Source organism: Sphaerodactylus townsendi, linkage group LG03, assembly GCF_021028975.2.
Source record: "Sphaerodactylus townsendi isolate TG3544 linkage group LG03, MPM_Stown_v2.3, whole genome shotgun sequence".
NCBI classification, from domain to species: domain Eukaryota; kingdom Metazoa; phylum Chordata; class Lepidosauria; order Squamata; family Sphaerodactylidae; genus Sphaerodactylus; species Sphaerodactylus townsendi.
Genome location: NC_059427.1, coordinates 83,749,750 through 83,763,597, shown reverse-complemented (window position 1 = coordinate 83,763,597; position 13,848 = coordinate 83,749,750). Strand labels below are relative to the sequence as shown.

Sequence of the window (13,848 nt, the reverse complement as noted above, 5' to 3'; positions counted from 1 at the left end):
GCTGGCTTCCGTCACAGGGGAGGCCAGGAAACATACCCCCTGGCCTTCGTCTCCAGAGCTGTCGCTCTGGCCAGTGGGGGTGTCCCCTGGCCTCCACAACGTGACGGCAGCCAGCAGGAGCAGGTAAGCTGGTTGGGGAAGGCGCAGACTGTGCCTTCACCTGCGCCCTGCCCCTACCAGGACCATCTGAGCAAACTCCCAGGGAGTTGCATCAGCATAATTTATACCGATGCACCCCCGCTCAGCACCCGTGCAGAAAGGGCCTAAGTTTTATATAAATCAGGCGCTTCTGTTATTTTTCCCAACATACATTTGTTTGAATGAATCACATATCTGAATGTTCCTTCTGAAGTAGTAGAGAAATGCAACTTCCAATAGTTGCCATGCATGCCTTTCAGAGTCATGTATAGCCAAATAGAACTTCATTAAAATTGGCAGTGGTTTCCACGTGTCATTAAGAGTATATTTATACTTCCAGCAAAGTTAGCACTGTTTAAAAAGGGTAATCCTTAAAAAAAGTACAATCCTAAAGTGACTTACTCCAGTTTAAGTCAGTCCTCCTCAGGACTGCATCATAAGTCATCTACTTTAGATTGCCATGGATGCTTTCACATGTTTGTGTGATGGCAGCTAAGTTAGTTTAATTTATTCGACTTGATATTCTGCCCTCACTTGCCATAGTGAGGCTTAGGGCAGCTAACATACATATTAAATTACAAATAAACACTTTCTCCAGAAGGCAATAAAACCATATTACCCATAAAACATGTAGAGGGATTTCCCTTAACAAAAATCCTATAATTTAGTAGCTTGAAGACACAAGATACAAACTTGATTAGACCATCCCAAATCCCTTAGCTCACTATCTAAACTAACAATTTAGCCCAGCAACACTCCTCCTAACCCCCTGCTGCATCTCTGGAATTCTGTCAACAATCTGGCAGTCAAACATAGATCCTCCAGTAGGGTACCACAAATGGACTAACTAAAAAATCAATGACCCAGTGACCAGCCGAGATACCAATAGAATCACCAGGATTAGTATGGTAATACAGTTAACACAAAGATTTGATAATGTGTTAGAGAGTCCCAACTAGTCCAATTGTGAATGGAATCATTAGCTTGCTTACAAGCAAACATTCTATATTACTGCTACTTTGGATGTAATATGCAGCATGGTAAACACATCAAACTGTGGTAATCCCTTCACTTTGCTACTTCTCCAACCCAATAATCCACTGCTGAAGAGCTTTTTCTGATTTAAAAACAGCTATAAAACATGGAATATAAAATCTGGTTCTAAATCTTTCCTATGGCATTCTGATAAATTTATGCCTGCTATGGAAGACAGACAATGATTTTCTTCGATATAGTGCCCATTTATCTATACCCAATCACTATCAATGTTGGGAACCTATGGCTCAGCAAAAATGAACTCATACCTCAGTGTTTTCCACCTTTCCTTTTCAGTTTGGTTTTCTGGACTTTCACTTTCATAGGAAGCCAGATACAAACCTAAAAAGGGAGAAGGGACAAGATTGGTTATGACCCCATAAGCCCAGGGGGCACACTAAACAAAGAACTACAAAAATAATGCTGCAATTTAATGCATATTAACTTGGTAACAAGTATTCCTGTACTCCGAGAATGAGTTCTAAGTAAACATGCCAACATGCACAACTACCTTTTACATTTGTTTCAAGCTAGCAAATTTTTGAATTAAGAATCCAATACTAGATTCTGACGTTCTGGAACATGGAAAACAGCAAGCACTGATACTGTTATGCTTTTGCTAAGGACAACCTAGACCTGTAATGCCATATGTGCAGTGTGCAGATCAACAGCACAGTGCAAGGAATATTTTGAGGGAAGACCATGGAGGCAGACAGGCCTTGATTGCCTGTGACCTCTGGTCCTTAATCCTAAGAGCAGCAGAGGCAATCCTGTTCCTGTTGTACTGGCAAAATTACTTTAGCACATCAAACAATGATGGGTTACAAAAGAATTCTTCAACAGGAATGGAAGGGGTTTAATGTGACAAAGAAGACAAAGCTGGAAAGTCCACCAGCTCTACCTCAAGTAGGATATTTCTACAATTCAATCAGAAGCTTGGGCCATAACAGCTGAGAAAGTCACCCCTACATGATATTTCAGACCACAATTTTTTCCCCGTTAGGAACTCACTATTTATCATTAGGCATAACAAAGTAGCCAGGACAAATGTTCTTAATATAATCCACTTTTCTGAGATACTGAATAAAAAAGAACATGAAAAAACAAGGACATATAATATGTAGGAAGCAGGCTTTCAATTGCAAAACTAATGTGGATAGAGATGACCACTGGAATATGGGTCTACATCCACATTTTAGTTTTTCAAGCTTCACTACATTGGGTGGAGGAACTTATTTTTTACATGAAGATGTATGTATACACCCACTGGGATCATTAGTTGCTCTGTATGGTTTAATGCCAGACTAAGGCAAACTCCGCACAAGTTCAAAACAGCGCCCCAGGCACAGTAAAAACAGCACCAGGTTGGAGGCACCGGTTTTAGACGCCTCCTGTTTTTTTAAAGGAGGAGGCATGCCCACGCTGTCCTCTGACACTTAGGGTGTCGCCATGGCCGTGGGCTGCAGCAGGCTGCAGCAGCTCCTAAGCTGCCTGCACAGAAGTGTGTGAATGGTCCTTGGGCTCCAACGGCATCATGTATGCCAATGTGCAGCTGTTTCACTGGCCCGTGCAGAACGGGCCCATGACCCACTTCTGTACTGTCACAGGTGAAGAATGCTCACTCTGATTATCGACATATGGTGAACACATTTTTTTCCAAGAAAGAAGTGAAATTATATATGAAGAAATCCCAGGCTGAGGAAAAGATCTGGAATCACCTGGAGACAAGAAGAGATGGCTTCAATGATCTACTCAAAGCTAGAAGACTACGGTCCCTTTCATTTGGGCTCTTTCACCTGGCCACTCCAGAAGACTACAGTGCCAGAGTTATTCAGTCCTTGTCCTCTTCTCATAAGGTTCACTGTAATTGTTTCAATTATTTTTACCTTTTGACAGTTACTCCTTGTGGGGATTGAGAGTAATTTTCTTTGCTACAGCATCACTTCATGTGTGGCAAATGAAAACCCAGCTGTCTAATATGATTAATGCAGAAAAGATTTAAAGGCAGATATTTAAAAGTAGAAAGTTCAGAATGAAATCAGAAGTCAGCCAGGCTTATGGATAAGTGCAGGAGAAGGCAACAAATTCACCCCTTTTCTTTGACATGATGATAATGGGGTGTGATTGAATTAACTTGTTATGAAATTGCAGGAGGTTGCATGTTGGTTGTGATGGGTAGGAAGAGAGGCAGAAATTAATCTGCAAACAGGAATGATAAATTACTCGATGAAAGGAAAGCTCAGAAAGCTTTCCACCCTCCTCTAAGCACATTTAAAAAGGTAAATATCCCTCTGCTGGGAGCTGGGCTCTGCTTTCCTTGCTTGCAGCCATCAAAACTGCATTTGGGGAAAGATGGCCTTGTTGACTTGTGGAGAATAGTAACTCAGCTCAGAACGCTTTCAGCTAGAGCGTGACTGACATTCATGACTGCATCTCATGGTAAAGCTGCAAGGCCTAATCCTTTGTGGGTACTGGAGAGATGATTTCCTACAAGCAAGATGTCTGGTTGAAAAGTTCTGGGAATCATTCTTACAGCTGCCTATAGACAATAGATCTGTAGGAAGACATTTATGAGTATCACAATACATTGCTAAAAATAAACTGGAATCCCTTACCATCCTCAGTAAAGATGGGCGCTGTATGTAAATAGTGGATGATATTATCATCTTGTTCAAATGGACATTCTACTTGTTTCCAAGTTATAAATTCTCCTACTTGTTTAGCCAGTTCCAGGAATTTCTGTAAAGATTTTTTTTTAAAAAAAAAACACACATTTGGGTACAGAGACACTGTTTTTTGCTTTGTTTGCTTTTTTGCTGTGAAGTCACATCTGACTTATGGCAACCTCATAGGGTTTTCAAGGCAAGAAACTTTTAGAGGTGGTTTGCCATTGCCTGCCCTGAGATCATAATCCTGATATTCCTTGGAGGTCTCCCATTCAAAAACTAACTGGGGCTTCCCTACTTAGCTTCTGAGATCTGATGAGATCAGGCGACCCTGGGACTATATCATTAAGGCTTCTATAACTGCTAAAAGTGAATGTAATACCAATTTATGTATTAGCTTATAACTGAGGACGCTTGTGTTCAGATACCACTCTTTCATTAAGCTAACTAAGCAATCTTGGATTAGTCACTCACTCTTAGTCTAACCTACAATATAATGAGTAGAACAGACCATGTATGCTGCCCTAAGATTCTTCTTTATTTACTTCATTTATAGGCGACATTTTTCACTGAGACCCAGGCAGATTTCACAGGGTACATCAATAGGTCAAACATGTAATAAGCAATGTAATATGACTAGGATTATAGAAATCTGAAAGAATGTATGAAGCATTAGACATGATATGTTATTAGACAGAGTGGGAAAGTGGCATGGTATAACCTGATCTTGTCAGATCTCAGAGGCTAAGCAAGGTTGGTACCTGGAAGGGAGGCCACCAAGGAAGAAGAAAGCAATGAAAAACCACCTCTGTGTCTCACTTGCCTTTGTTGGGGGTCACCATAAGTTGACTGCAACTTGATAGAACTTTTATACACATATTATTAGATGTTCTATGTTAAACCAGTTGTCCCCAGTTTGGCCCCTGCAGGCTCCATGGCAGCAGCTCCTTCCAGGGTGCCCACAAAATGTTTAGAAAGTAGGCATGACTAGGCAGAGCTGTTTAATTTTTTCATATTCATGGTATAATCAAATAGTGGCTTTATGTAATGTACTTTGCCTGTGAAGAAAGCAGAATGTTATTATAAAAACACAGTTGGACTTTATTCTGTCTAAACATGATTGTACTGCACAGCTAACATTGCAAATGTACCAAACTGTAACCTATAATGCAATTGTCAGATCTTCCCAGTTTTAATGTATTTTTAATTATTCAAGTGGAAATTGATAATATTACAACATTGTTTGTGTTCCCATCAAAATCTGCCCAAAATCTCTCTCTGACTGTCCACATGTGCAAGAAGCTCTCACCAGCCCTTCAACACCAACTGTCATTGTTACAACGTTGCACAGGTTTAAATTGGTTGGGCTCATGAGAGGACATTTAAACGAAACATTTTTTTTATTTTTGCATAAATATAAGAAAGAGCCTGCTGGATCAGACCAGAGTCCATCCAGTCCAGCACTCTGCTACTCACAGTGGCCCACCAGCTGCCTTTGGGAGCTCACATGCAGGATGCGAAAGCAATGGCCTTCTGCTGCTCCTGCTGCTCCTGAGCACCTGCTCTGCTAAGGCATTTACAATCTCAGATCAAGGAGGATCAAGATTGGTAGCCATAGATCGACTTCTCCATAAATCTGTCCAAACCCCTTTTAAAGCTATCCAGGTTAGTGGCCATCACCACCTCCTGTGGCAGCATTTCCCAAACACCAGTCATGCATTATGTGAAGAAATGTTTCCATTAGTCCTAATTCTTCTCCCCAGCATTTTCAATGTATGCCCCCTGGTTTTAGTATTGTGAGAAAGAGAGAAAAATTTCTCTCTGTCAACATTTTCTACCCCATGCATAATTGATAGATTTCAATCATATCCCCCTCAGACGTCTCCTCTCCAAACTAAAGAGTCCCAAACGCTGCAGCCTCTCTTCATAAGGAAGGTGCCCCAATCCCTCAATCATCCTCGTTGCCCTTCTCTGCACATTTTCAATCTCTTCGATATCCTTTTTGAGATGTGGCGACCAGAACTGAACACAGTACTCCAAGTGCGGTCGCACCACTGCTTTATATAAGGGCATGATGATCTTTGCAGTTTTATTATTAATTCCTTTCCTAATGATCCCCAGCATAGAGTTTGCCTTTTTTCACCGCTGCCATGCACTGAGTTGACATTCCTATGGAACTATCAACTAAGATGCCCAAATCCCTTTCCTGGTCTGTGACTGAAATATACAAAATGAAGGCAGATACTGCCAGATTAGGGTTTCTTAGGTTGCTTCGTATGTATACCTATTTTGTGAACATGCAAGAAAATATTTTTAACAGTATGTTAATTTGAAAAGGCACAGCTACACACATCACCTTCTGTCAAAATTCCAAAGTTGCCTGGAGCCTGAAAAAGGTTGGGGACCTCTGTGTTAAACCATGCAGAAAAAGGGTATTTTCTAAGTATAAAAATGAAGTGAGAGCAATATAATACATATAGCAAACAGATATACATATGTGCATATTGGTATAGTTCACAATCTTTTTTCTTTTATAAAAGCACCCTTTTGAACCATTAACAAAATAAAATTCCAACAAACACAAATAGTTCATGGGAAGTACTATTTTCCCTGAGCTTCTATCACAGAGATTGCTCCAGCAAGTATCAGAGCTGGCAGCTTTTAGAGTCTTTACATGGAGGATTTAGGAGGCACTTGCTTGTAGGTTCCTGTTAGAACCAACTGCTAATCTCTGTACAATTAATGTTTTACCTTCAAACCATATCTTCAGTTATTTCTGACACTGCGTTTGCTACCTAACTGACAGGCCAGGCAGGACAATATTCAAATCAGAAACTCTGGCTGGGATCCAGAAAACCCCCATGCATGAGGGGCACTTGCGCAAAGGAAGCTGGCAATTTTCTCCCCTGGCTGCATCCCTTTGTGCCTTGCTCAATCCTGCCTGCTCCAGAAAGACCATAATTTTCAGGAGCTGGCTTCCTAAGCAGGAAAAGTTACCATAAATTTGCAATTATTGTCCGAGACATGGTCTTGGGAGACTGAAAAAATCTGTTCAACTGATGTATTTTGTGAAAAGATATGTTGGTGTTTGACTCTGCGGCAATAGTGGCTCTTTTGGGGGGATGATGCAGGCTTTGTTACCCCAACTGAAATGTAAACAAAGGGAGCAACACTCTATGAACTTGATGCTGTTATTCACATTGCTTACTTCAAAGTTGACATGTCCATTTGGGAGGCGGTTAGCACATCCTTCATTCAAAAAATAAATGTCTTTGATCAACAGGCTGAAAAACGGAATCACAATCTGTGAAGAGAATGACATAACTATTATCTTTGCAGTTCTATGCTTTCTGCATGAGAGAATAACCCATTCAGAAGAAGAAAAGAGAGATTAACTTTCAGCATAATACTCTAATGAAGCAATACTAATTCTGGCAAGGCCTCGAAGAGACAGGATGCAAAAGATAACTTTAAAAAACCCATAGAATAACTGAATCACTCTTAACAGATTTTCTCTGCATACACTGGCAAAATAATAAAGCATATTCTGAAGTTTTTGTTGATTTTCTATTAATATTTTAGTAGCATTAATTTTTAAGCAAAGATAAGATCTTTTTTTGCAACAGAGACATTTTATAAGCAAACCGATTAACTTTCTACACACCACAGAAAGACACGAGAGAGACAAAAAGTACAATGACGTTGTGGGATGCTACAGATATGGCTAAGTGAACATTAATAATTAAACTCAAACAAGCAACATATGGCACAATCAGCTCTTGTGGCTTAACAGGGCAAAGGCTTCCGTAGAGAGCAGAAATTCCAGTGAAGTGAATGAAAGAGGATGATTTATGTTGCAGAGCTGGTATCTGGGCAGTGGATGTTTTATCCAAAGCATGGCATACACTCCAAAGACATCTAGAAAATCAATACAAATTTACACTGAGGCTGCATCATGATAAATCATGGTTTGATTAAACTCTAAAGAGCACCGCTACAGAGCATTACTTAGCTGTGACAACTTCATGTAGAGTACCTGACAAACTGGGGCTTATTACTTGGCACCAAACTGGGATTTCAGACTAGGGTGTGTTCACCATGGTTCATACTAACTGCACATTGTGGTCATGTCTCGCCATAATTCACAAACCATAGCATATTAAGTATGTTCTTGTTCTCATGATTGCCAGACTACAGCTAACAGGAGAAGAAGGATGCCTTCAGAGAGGCATACAGAAGGTGAGAAACAGAAGGACAAAGCAGAATTTTTCATTTGCATTTGGTAGAATAAATATTGCTTGTGTTTATGATAGTACTGATCAATCTACTTTTACTGGCTTCCTGTGATCTTGGCTGAAAACTGAATATGTGATGAAAGAATGGCATAGCCACCAAATGCAAGCCACATTCTACATAGCTCAGTTCAAACCAAAATCAGCTTTACAGTGGTGTGAGGTGAAGTGTGCTATATAAGACAGCAGAATGTAAAAGCTGGAGTTTGAAGAACTTAACCTGGACACACAGAGCCATTTCTTTCAAGATGGCATTTCTTTCAAGACAACACTGTTTTAATCACGTAGTTCCATCTCAGAAGAGGCAGAATCTCGTTGTTTTTCTCCCTCCCACTGGAAGGACTGCATTTGGGGGGCACTTAGATTCTGATGACACCGTGTGTGAGAGTACAAAGCAAGGAAATGACATTTCTTCAAGATTTTCAAGGTGGTGAGGATTCACTCATTGTATCGGCACCTAATCTTCCTTGCAAGTTCCAGAAGGAAATCATGCTATTACTTGAATTGTGGGGAGAGAAAGACTGGGTATTTGGGTGGCATTTAAGAGGCAGCACAGAAATTTGTGTTTCTGCATCTGGTAGGGTGGCTGAATTTTAAAATACACACAGCAGTAGATTTTGAAAATTCTATGTGTCTGTCATTCCCTCCCTACTGTGCAGATTCAATACACTCTAGTGAGTTACTGTGTGGAACTTGACTGCAGACAGTAAGCATTAGCTTATTGTCAGGCAGCCCCTTTTCTTTTTCTTTCTTTATTCACAGCTGACAAAGAGGTTTGTGTTTTTTCCTAGATAGGAAAAGGACTGGATTGTAAAATGCAAGGGGGATGAATGGCCACAATACCAGCATATGGATATAACCTCGCTCCTTTTGAAAAGGAACATACAAGACCAAGTTGCCTTTGGAGAAGATTCCAGAAAATACCTGCTACAAATGCTGGGTTGAGTGAAATAAATGTTTTTAAAAGACCAAGTTCCACATGCCTTGTGTTTTCAACTAGTCTCAGCTTTTCCAGGAAGAAATCAACTCCCTTGCTCTGATTTATGTTCAGCTTTTCCCCAACAATCTTCAAGCTATGTCTCTCCAGATGAATCTGTTTCTCTCATCACTACTCTATGGCACTTTGGTTTTTTTAAATTAATCTCTCACAAGATGGCTCCATGGTGCACTTCTAATGCATTGAAATCTGTAGTTCAACCAGATTTCTACGCTGTTTCCCCAAATATAAGACATCCCTGGAAAATAAGACGTAGTAGAGGTTTTGCTGAAGTGCGAAATATAAGGCATCCCCAAAAGTAAGACGTAGTAAAGTTTTTGTTTGGAAGCATGCCTGACGAACAGAATACAGAAATATAAGACATCCCCTGAAAATAAGACATAGCGCATCTTTGGGAGCAAAAATTAATATAAGACACTGTCTTATATTCGAGGAAACACGGTATGCTGGCTGCTACTACATAACAGTTCCAAGAATTGGTCAACCCTGGACTGGTGTCCGAATTCTCATGTGATGTAAGGAAGATTTCTTTCAGAATTAGCTGGGCTTGTAAAAGATATTTGTACAATTGATAAAAGACATTTACTGGCTTTAGATCACTGTGAACAGACTGTAGCTCATGGAAGGAATATTTGCCAATTCCCCTTTCCCACTGGGGTCCCCCTTTCAGTCTCCAAAAATTGCTCCTGAAGGTCAGGTCAGCAAGAGCAATTTCTGTCTGTTGGCCCTTCCTATTGCACCTCCTTCTCCAGTGCAGCCTATGCCATCTCAGAAGCCCTTGTGGCCTTCAGCAATAGCTTCTGAAATGGGCAGGGACCACAATAAGAAGAAGCTATTTTCCAAGATTCCTTCTGCTAGTTTGCCAAGTCCTTCCTGACTTCTGGCTGGGATAGGGTTTCCATCTGTAGGTTGGGAAACTCCTGAAGGTTTAGGGATGGAGTCTGGGAAGGACAGGGTATAATGCCATACAATCCACCTTTCCAAGCATCCATTTTCTCCAGGGTAATTGACCTCTGTAGTCTGGATATGAGTTGTGCCTCCGGGGAATTCCCAGGTTCCACCTAGCAGCTGGTATCCCTACCTTCTGCAAAGCTTCATTCATCAATTAGTAATTAAATTGTGGAATTCACCACCAGAGGGTGTAATGATGATGACAAGCAGAGATGACTTTAAAAGGGTATTCGATTCACAGAGGACAGGTACATCAGTGGCTACTACCCAAAGTGCAAAGCCTTCAAGGCCAAAGAAAAGACGCTTGATATGAGTAGATGCTTGATATGTTGTGACTCCCTCTTTGGTTTGGGAGTTTCATTACCCAACTTGGACCTGGGGGAGGGAGAGGTATATCTTGGGGGGGGGGGGGGGGTCAAGACCCTGTTAGGATTTAGATTTTTCCTGGTTCTTGCCATGAAACGTAGGGTGAGCCAAGAGAAGGTGAAACCATGAGAACCTAGCTTGTTATCCTGTTATCTCTGGCCTTTGTATTGCTGCTTTTAGGCCTGCATCTGGACTTTATCTTTTCTCTGGTCTTGAAGGCTTTGCACTGCATGAGAACGCTTTTGGTGATACTGGGATAGTAAGGGCGGGGCTGAAGGGGTGTTTGGGGAAGGAGATATTAATCAAAGAAAGTGTAAAGGTAAAGTTTCCCTTTCAGTCGTGTCCGACCCTGGGGTACCACTGCAAGCAGTGATTTCATAGGAAAGCCGTTTTTGTGGGGTAGTTTGCCATTGCTTTCCCCGGCTATTCTTTACCCCCTGCTAGGTATTCATTTACTGACCAAGAAATGGATGGATGGCTGAGTTGACCATGAACCAGCTGCCAGGATATCTGACCTACAGGGGGTTCGAAAGCTCCTGTTCACTATAAAAATATTCCACTGAGCTGTCTTATGCAGATTCACCTGGATGGTGAATTCTAGTCACTCCTACTACTGGTCTTTCTATAGTAACTGAACTCCTATAGTGTGAGTGGCAGTGCAAGCACTTAACCACTATGCCACGTGGCTCCTCAAAGAAAGTGAAGTAAAACTTAATTCCAGCAAAGACTTGCTTGTGTATGATTCATGGTATCCCTTCAATAAACCAATGAATGAAATCAAGAGTTTGGTTATTGGGGGAGATTGACAGATCCTGACAGTTATCAATATACCATATATACTCATGTATAAGTTGAATTTTTCAGCACATTTCTAATGCTGAAAAAGCTCCCCTCGACTTATATGCGGGTCATTAAAATTTTTGGTGTGTTTTTACTTTGCCGGTCAGCAGGGGGTGCAGTTTTTATGCTATCAGCACCAAAATTTCAGGATACCCTCAGAAGACACTCCTGATGATACCAGCCAAGTTTGGTAAAGTCTGGTTCAGGGGGTCCAAAGTTATGGACCCCCAAAGGAGGTGCCCCCATTCCCCATTGTTTTCAATGGGAGCTATTAGTAGATGGGGCTACTCTTTTGAGGGTCCATAACTTTGAACCCTCAAAACCAAACTTCACCAAACCTGGCTGGTCTCATCAGGAGAGTCTCTTTATGATACCAGCCAGGTTTGGTGAAGTTTGGGTCAGGGGATCCAAAGTTATTTATCCCCAAAGGGGGTGCCCCATCCCCCATTGTTTACAATGGAAGCTAATAGTAGATTTTCCATTTCTGATAATATCCCTCTTAAAATCTAAGTTGATTTGGACATACAGATGATGATGAGGAATCCAGTTTTGAAGGATTTTAACTCTTGTGTTTTAGCTTGGTTGCTGGTTGAGCTAAGGTTTTTTTACTTTTAAAGTTATTGTTGATACCATATTGTTCTTGTTGACCCTCTTTTTCACTTACAGAGCCAGTTTACTGTTTTTCTTTGAAATAAATATTCAAAAACATTTAACCTACTGATGTCTCAATTGATGTAATTTTATTGGTATCTATTTTTATTTTTGAAATTTACCAGCAGCTGCTGCATTTCCCACCCTCGACTTATACGCGAGTCAATAAGTTTTCCCAGTTTTTTGTGGTAAAATTAGGTGCCTCGACTTATATGCGGGTCGACTTATACACGAGTATATACGGTACTTTTATACCCAATTCTTCTGAGGTACCTTTTGTAAACAAGTCTGTAAAGAACAGGATAAATTGGTCCTATATATAATGCTGATTGCTGTGACACGTCCCTTCTTCTAGGCTTTATTTTTGGATCCCACTTTTTAAACTGTTTAGCGTTTAGGACATAGCAAATTTAGGAAAAGTTTGATAATTTAAGTTAGTCCAAAAATTCAACCCTCAAAGCAAGTGAAGTCTATTCATCCCAATGTAATTTCTCTCACACTGCAGCTCACATGACCCATCTATAGAAAGCTCCTGTTCACTATAAAAATATTCCACTGAGCTGTCTTATGCAGATTCACCTGGATGGTGAATTCCAGTCACTCCTTCTGGTCTTTCTATAGTAACTGAAATCTGTCTTGTTAATTATATGAAGAAAGGCAAGGGTCTGGGGAAAGGTGATGATAAAATAGTAGTTGAGCAACCAACCACACACATAAAACCAGGAAGACATTTTCTTTCTTTAAAATGTACAACAGTGAGAAAGTATGTAAAAAAAGAATGATGTGGCTGTTCCCCCCACCCCCCACCATAAACTGAACATCAACATAAGAGAACCTCCAGTATTTAAACATTTACTATAGTTGTTTCTAGCATGGCGGTCAGGATCTTATCACACTACTGATCAGCAAATCTTGTGGAGTACACAGGTGCAGGTGCAGGATGTGTCAGTTTAGTTCTAGGTCTTGCCAAGTAGTTGAGCCATAGTTAATCCGTATTATTGCTTTCCTTTGTAGGGGAAAAATATCAGGCTACTACAGGGTGCCATTTTGTCATCAGTACCGTTTGATATAAAGCTACTGAGAAACATCATTCAAAGTTTTGGATGGCAGTATTGGTGAAATACCAGTGATGTTTATGTACATCAAATCCAGGTTTAGGACTTCAAACCCAGAATTGGTGCCTGGGGACTAAAAGGGATACTAACATAATGAAGACAAATATGATGATCACTGGAAGGAAATAGGATTCACAGGAAAGGAGTTTACCTGTAATTTATTGAGCACACTCCATGAAATAACAGGTTTACAGTCTGGGGGTACTTCTCGATCCATTCCTAATCCTAGATCCTACAGGCATAAATGCCTAGGAGCAATTTCTATAACCAGATACCTAGCTGTATATCTTGCTGGGCCATGACCTCAGGATCGTAACAAATTGTATACTCAATTTAAGGATTGGCCAATACAATGTGATAGATGCGAGGGTTCCTCTCAACAATCTAGTGTAAACATTATTGCTTTTCTCCACATAAGAGCAAAGTATTAGAAGCATACAATATGTCAGTTAACTGTACTGACTGCCTGTTACTTGGTGGGTACACTGTGAAGTGACACAGAGCCTTTGCCGAGCACACTGTGATAAATAACTTTCTCATATGAACATGTAAGACTCAACCACCCCCTGCCTCGACATGAGGGTCCCCTATTCAAATCACACCTGTCTGCAAGGGACTTCTCAGCACTAGCATTATAGCGATGTATCTTCCCTCCAAAAGGAAAGCACTTCAAATAATTTAGAAGGCATGCACAAATAGGCAAGTATTTCATTCATAACTTTATTTCATCAGCCTTTCCATTGTTTTCTCTCTCTTTTTTACTGTTATAGACTGATTTGGGCTTGCTAGGGGTAAGG

The 13,848-nt window shown here is 40.7% G+C and overlaps 1 protein-coding gene across 1 annotated transcript in view; it reads right to left on the bottom strand.

The window, feature by feature from the left end:
• The window catches only part of RASGEF1C (RasGEF domain family member 1C), a 117,026-nt gene that overhangs the window by 8,000 nt on the left and 95,178 nt on the right, over positions 1–13,848 (bottom strand). The window contains exons 11-13 of the mRNA XM_048491191.1: positions 7,048–7,143; positions 3,789–3,912; positions 1,443–1,515 (exon numbers count right to left, since the gene is read on the bottom strand). Coding sequence (XP_048347148.1) covers positions 1,443–1,515; positions 3,789–3,912; positions 7,048–7,143 — 293 coding nt within the window. The remainder of the gene's footprint in view (positions 1–1,442; positions 1,516–3,788; positions 3,913–7,047; positions 7,144–13,848) is intronic.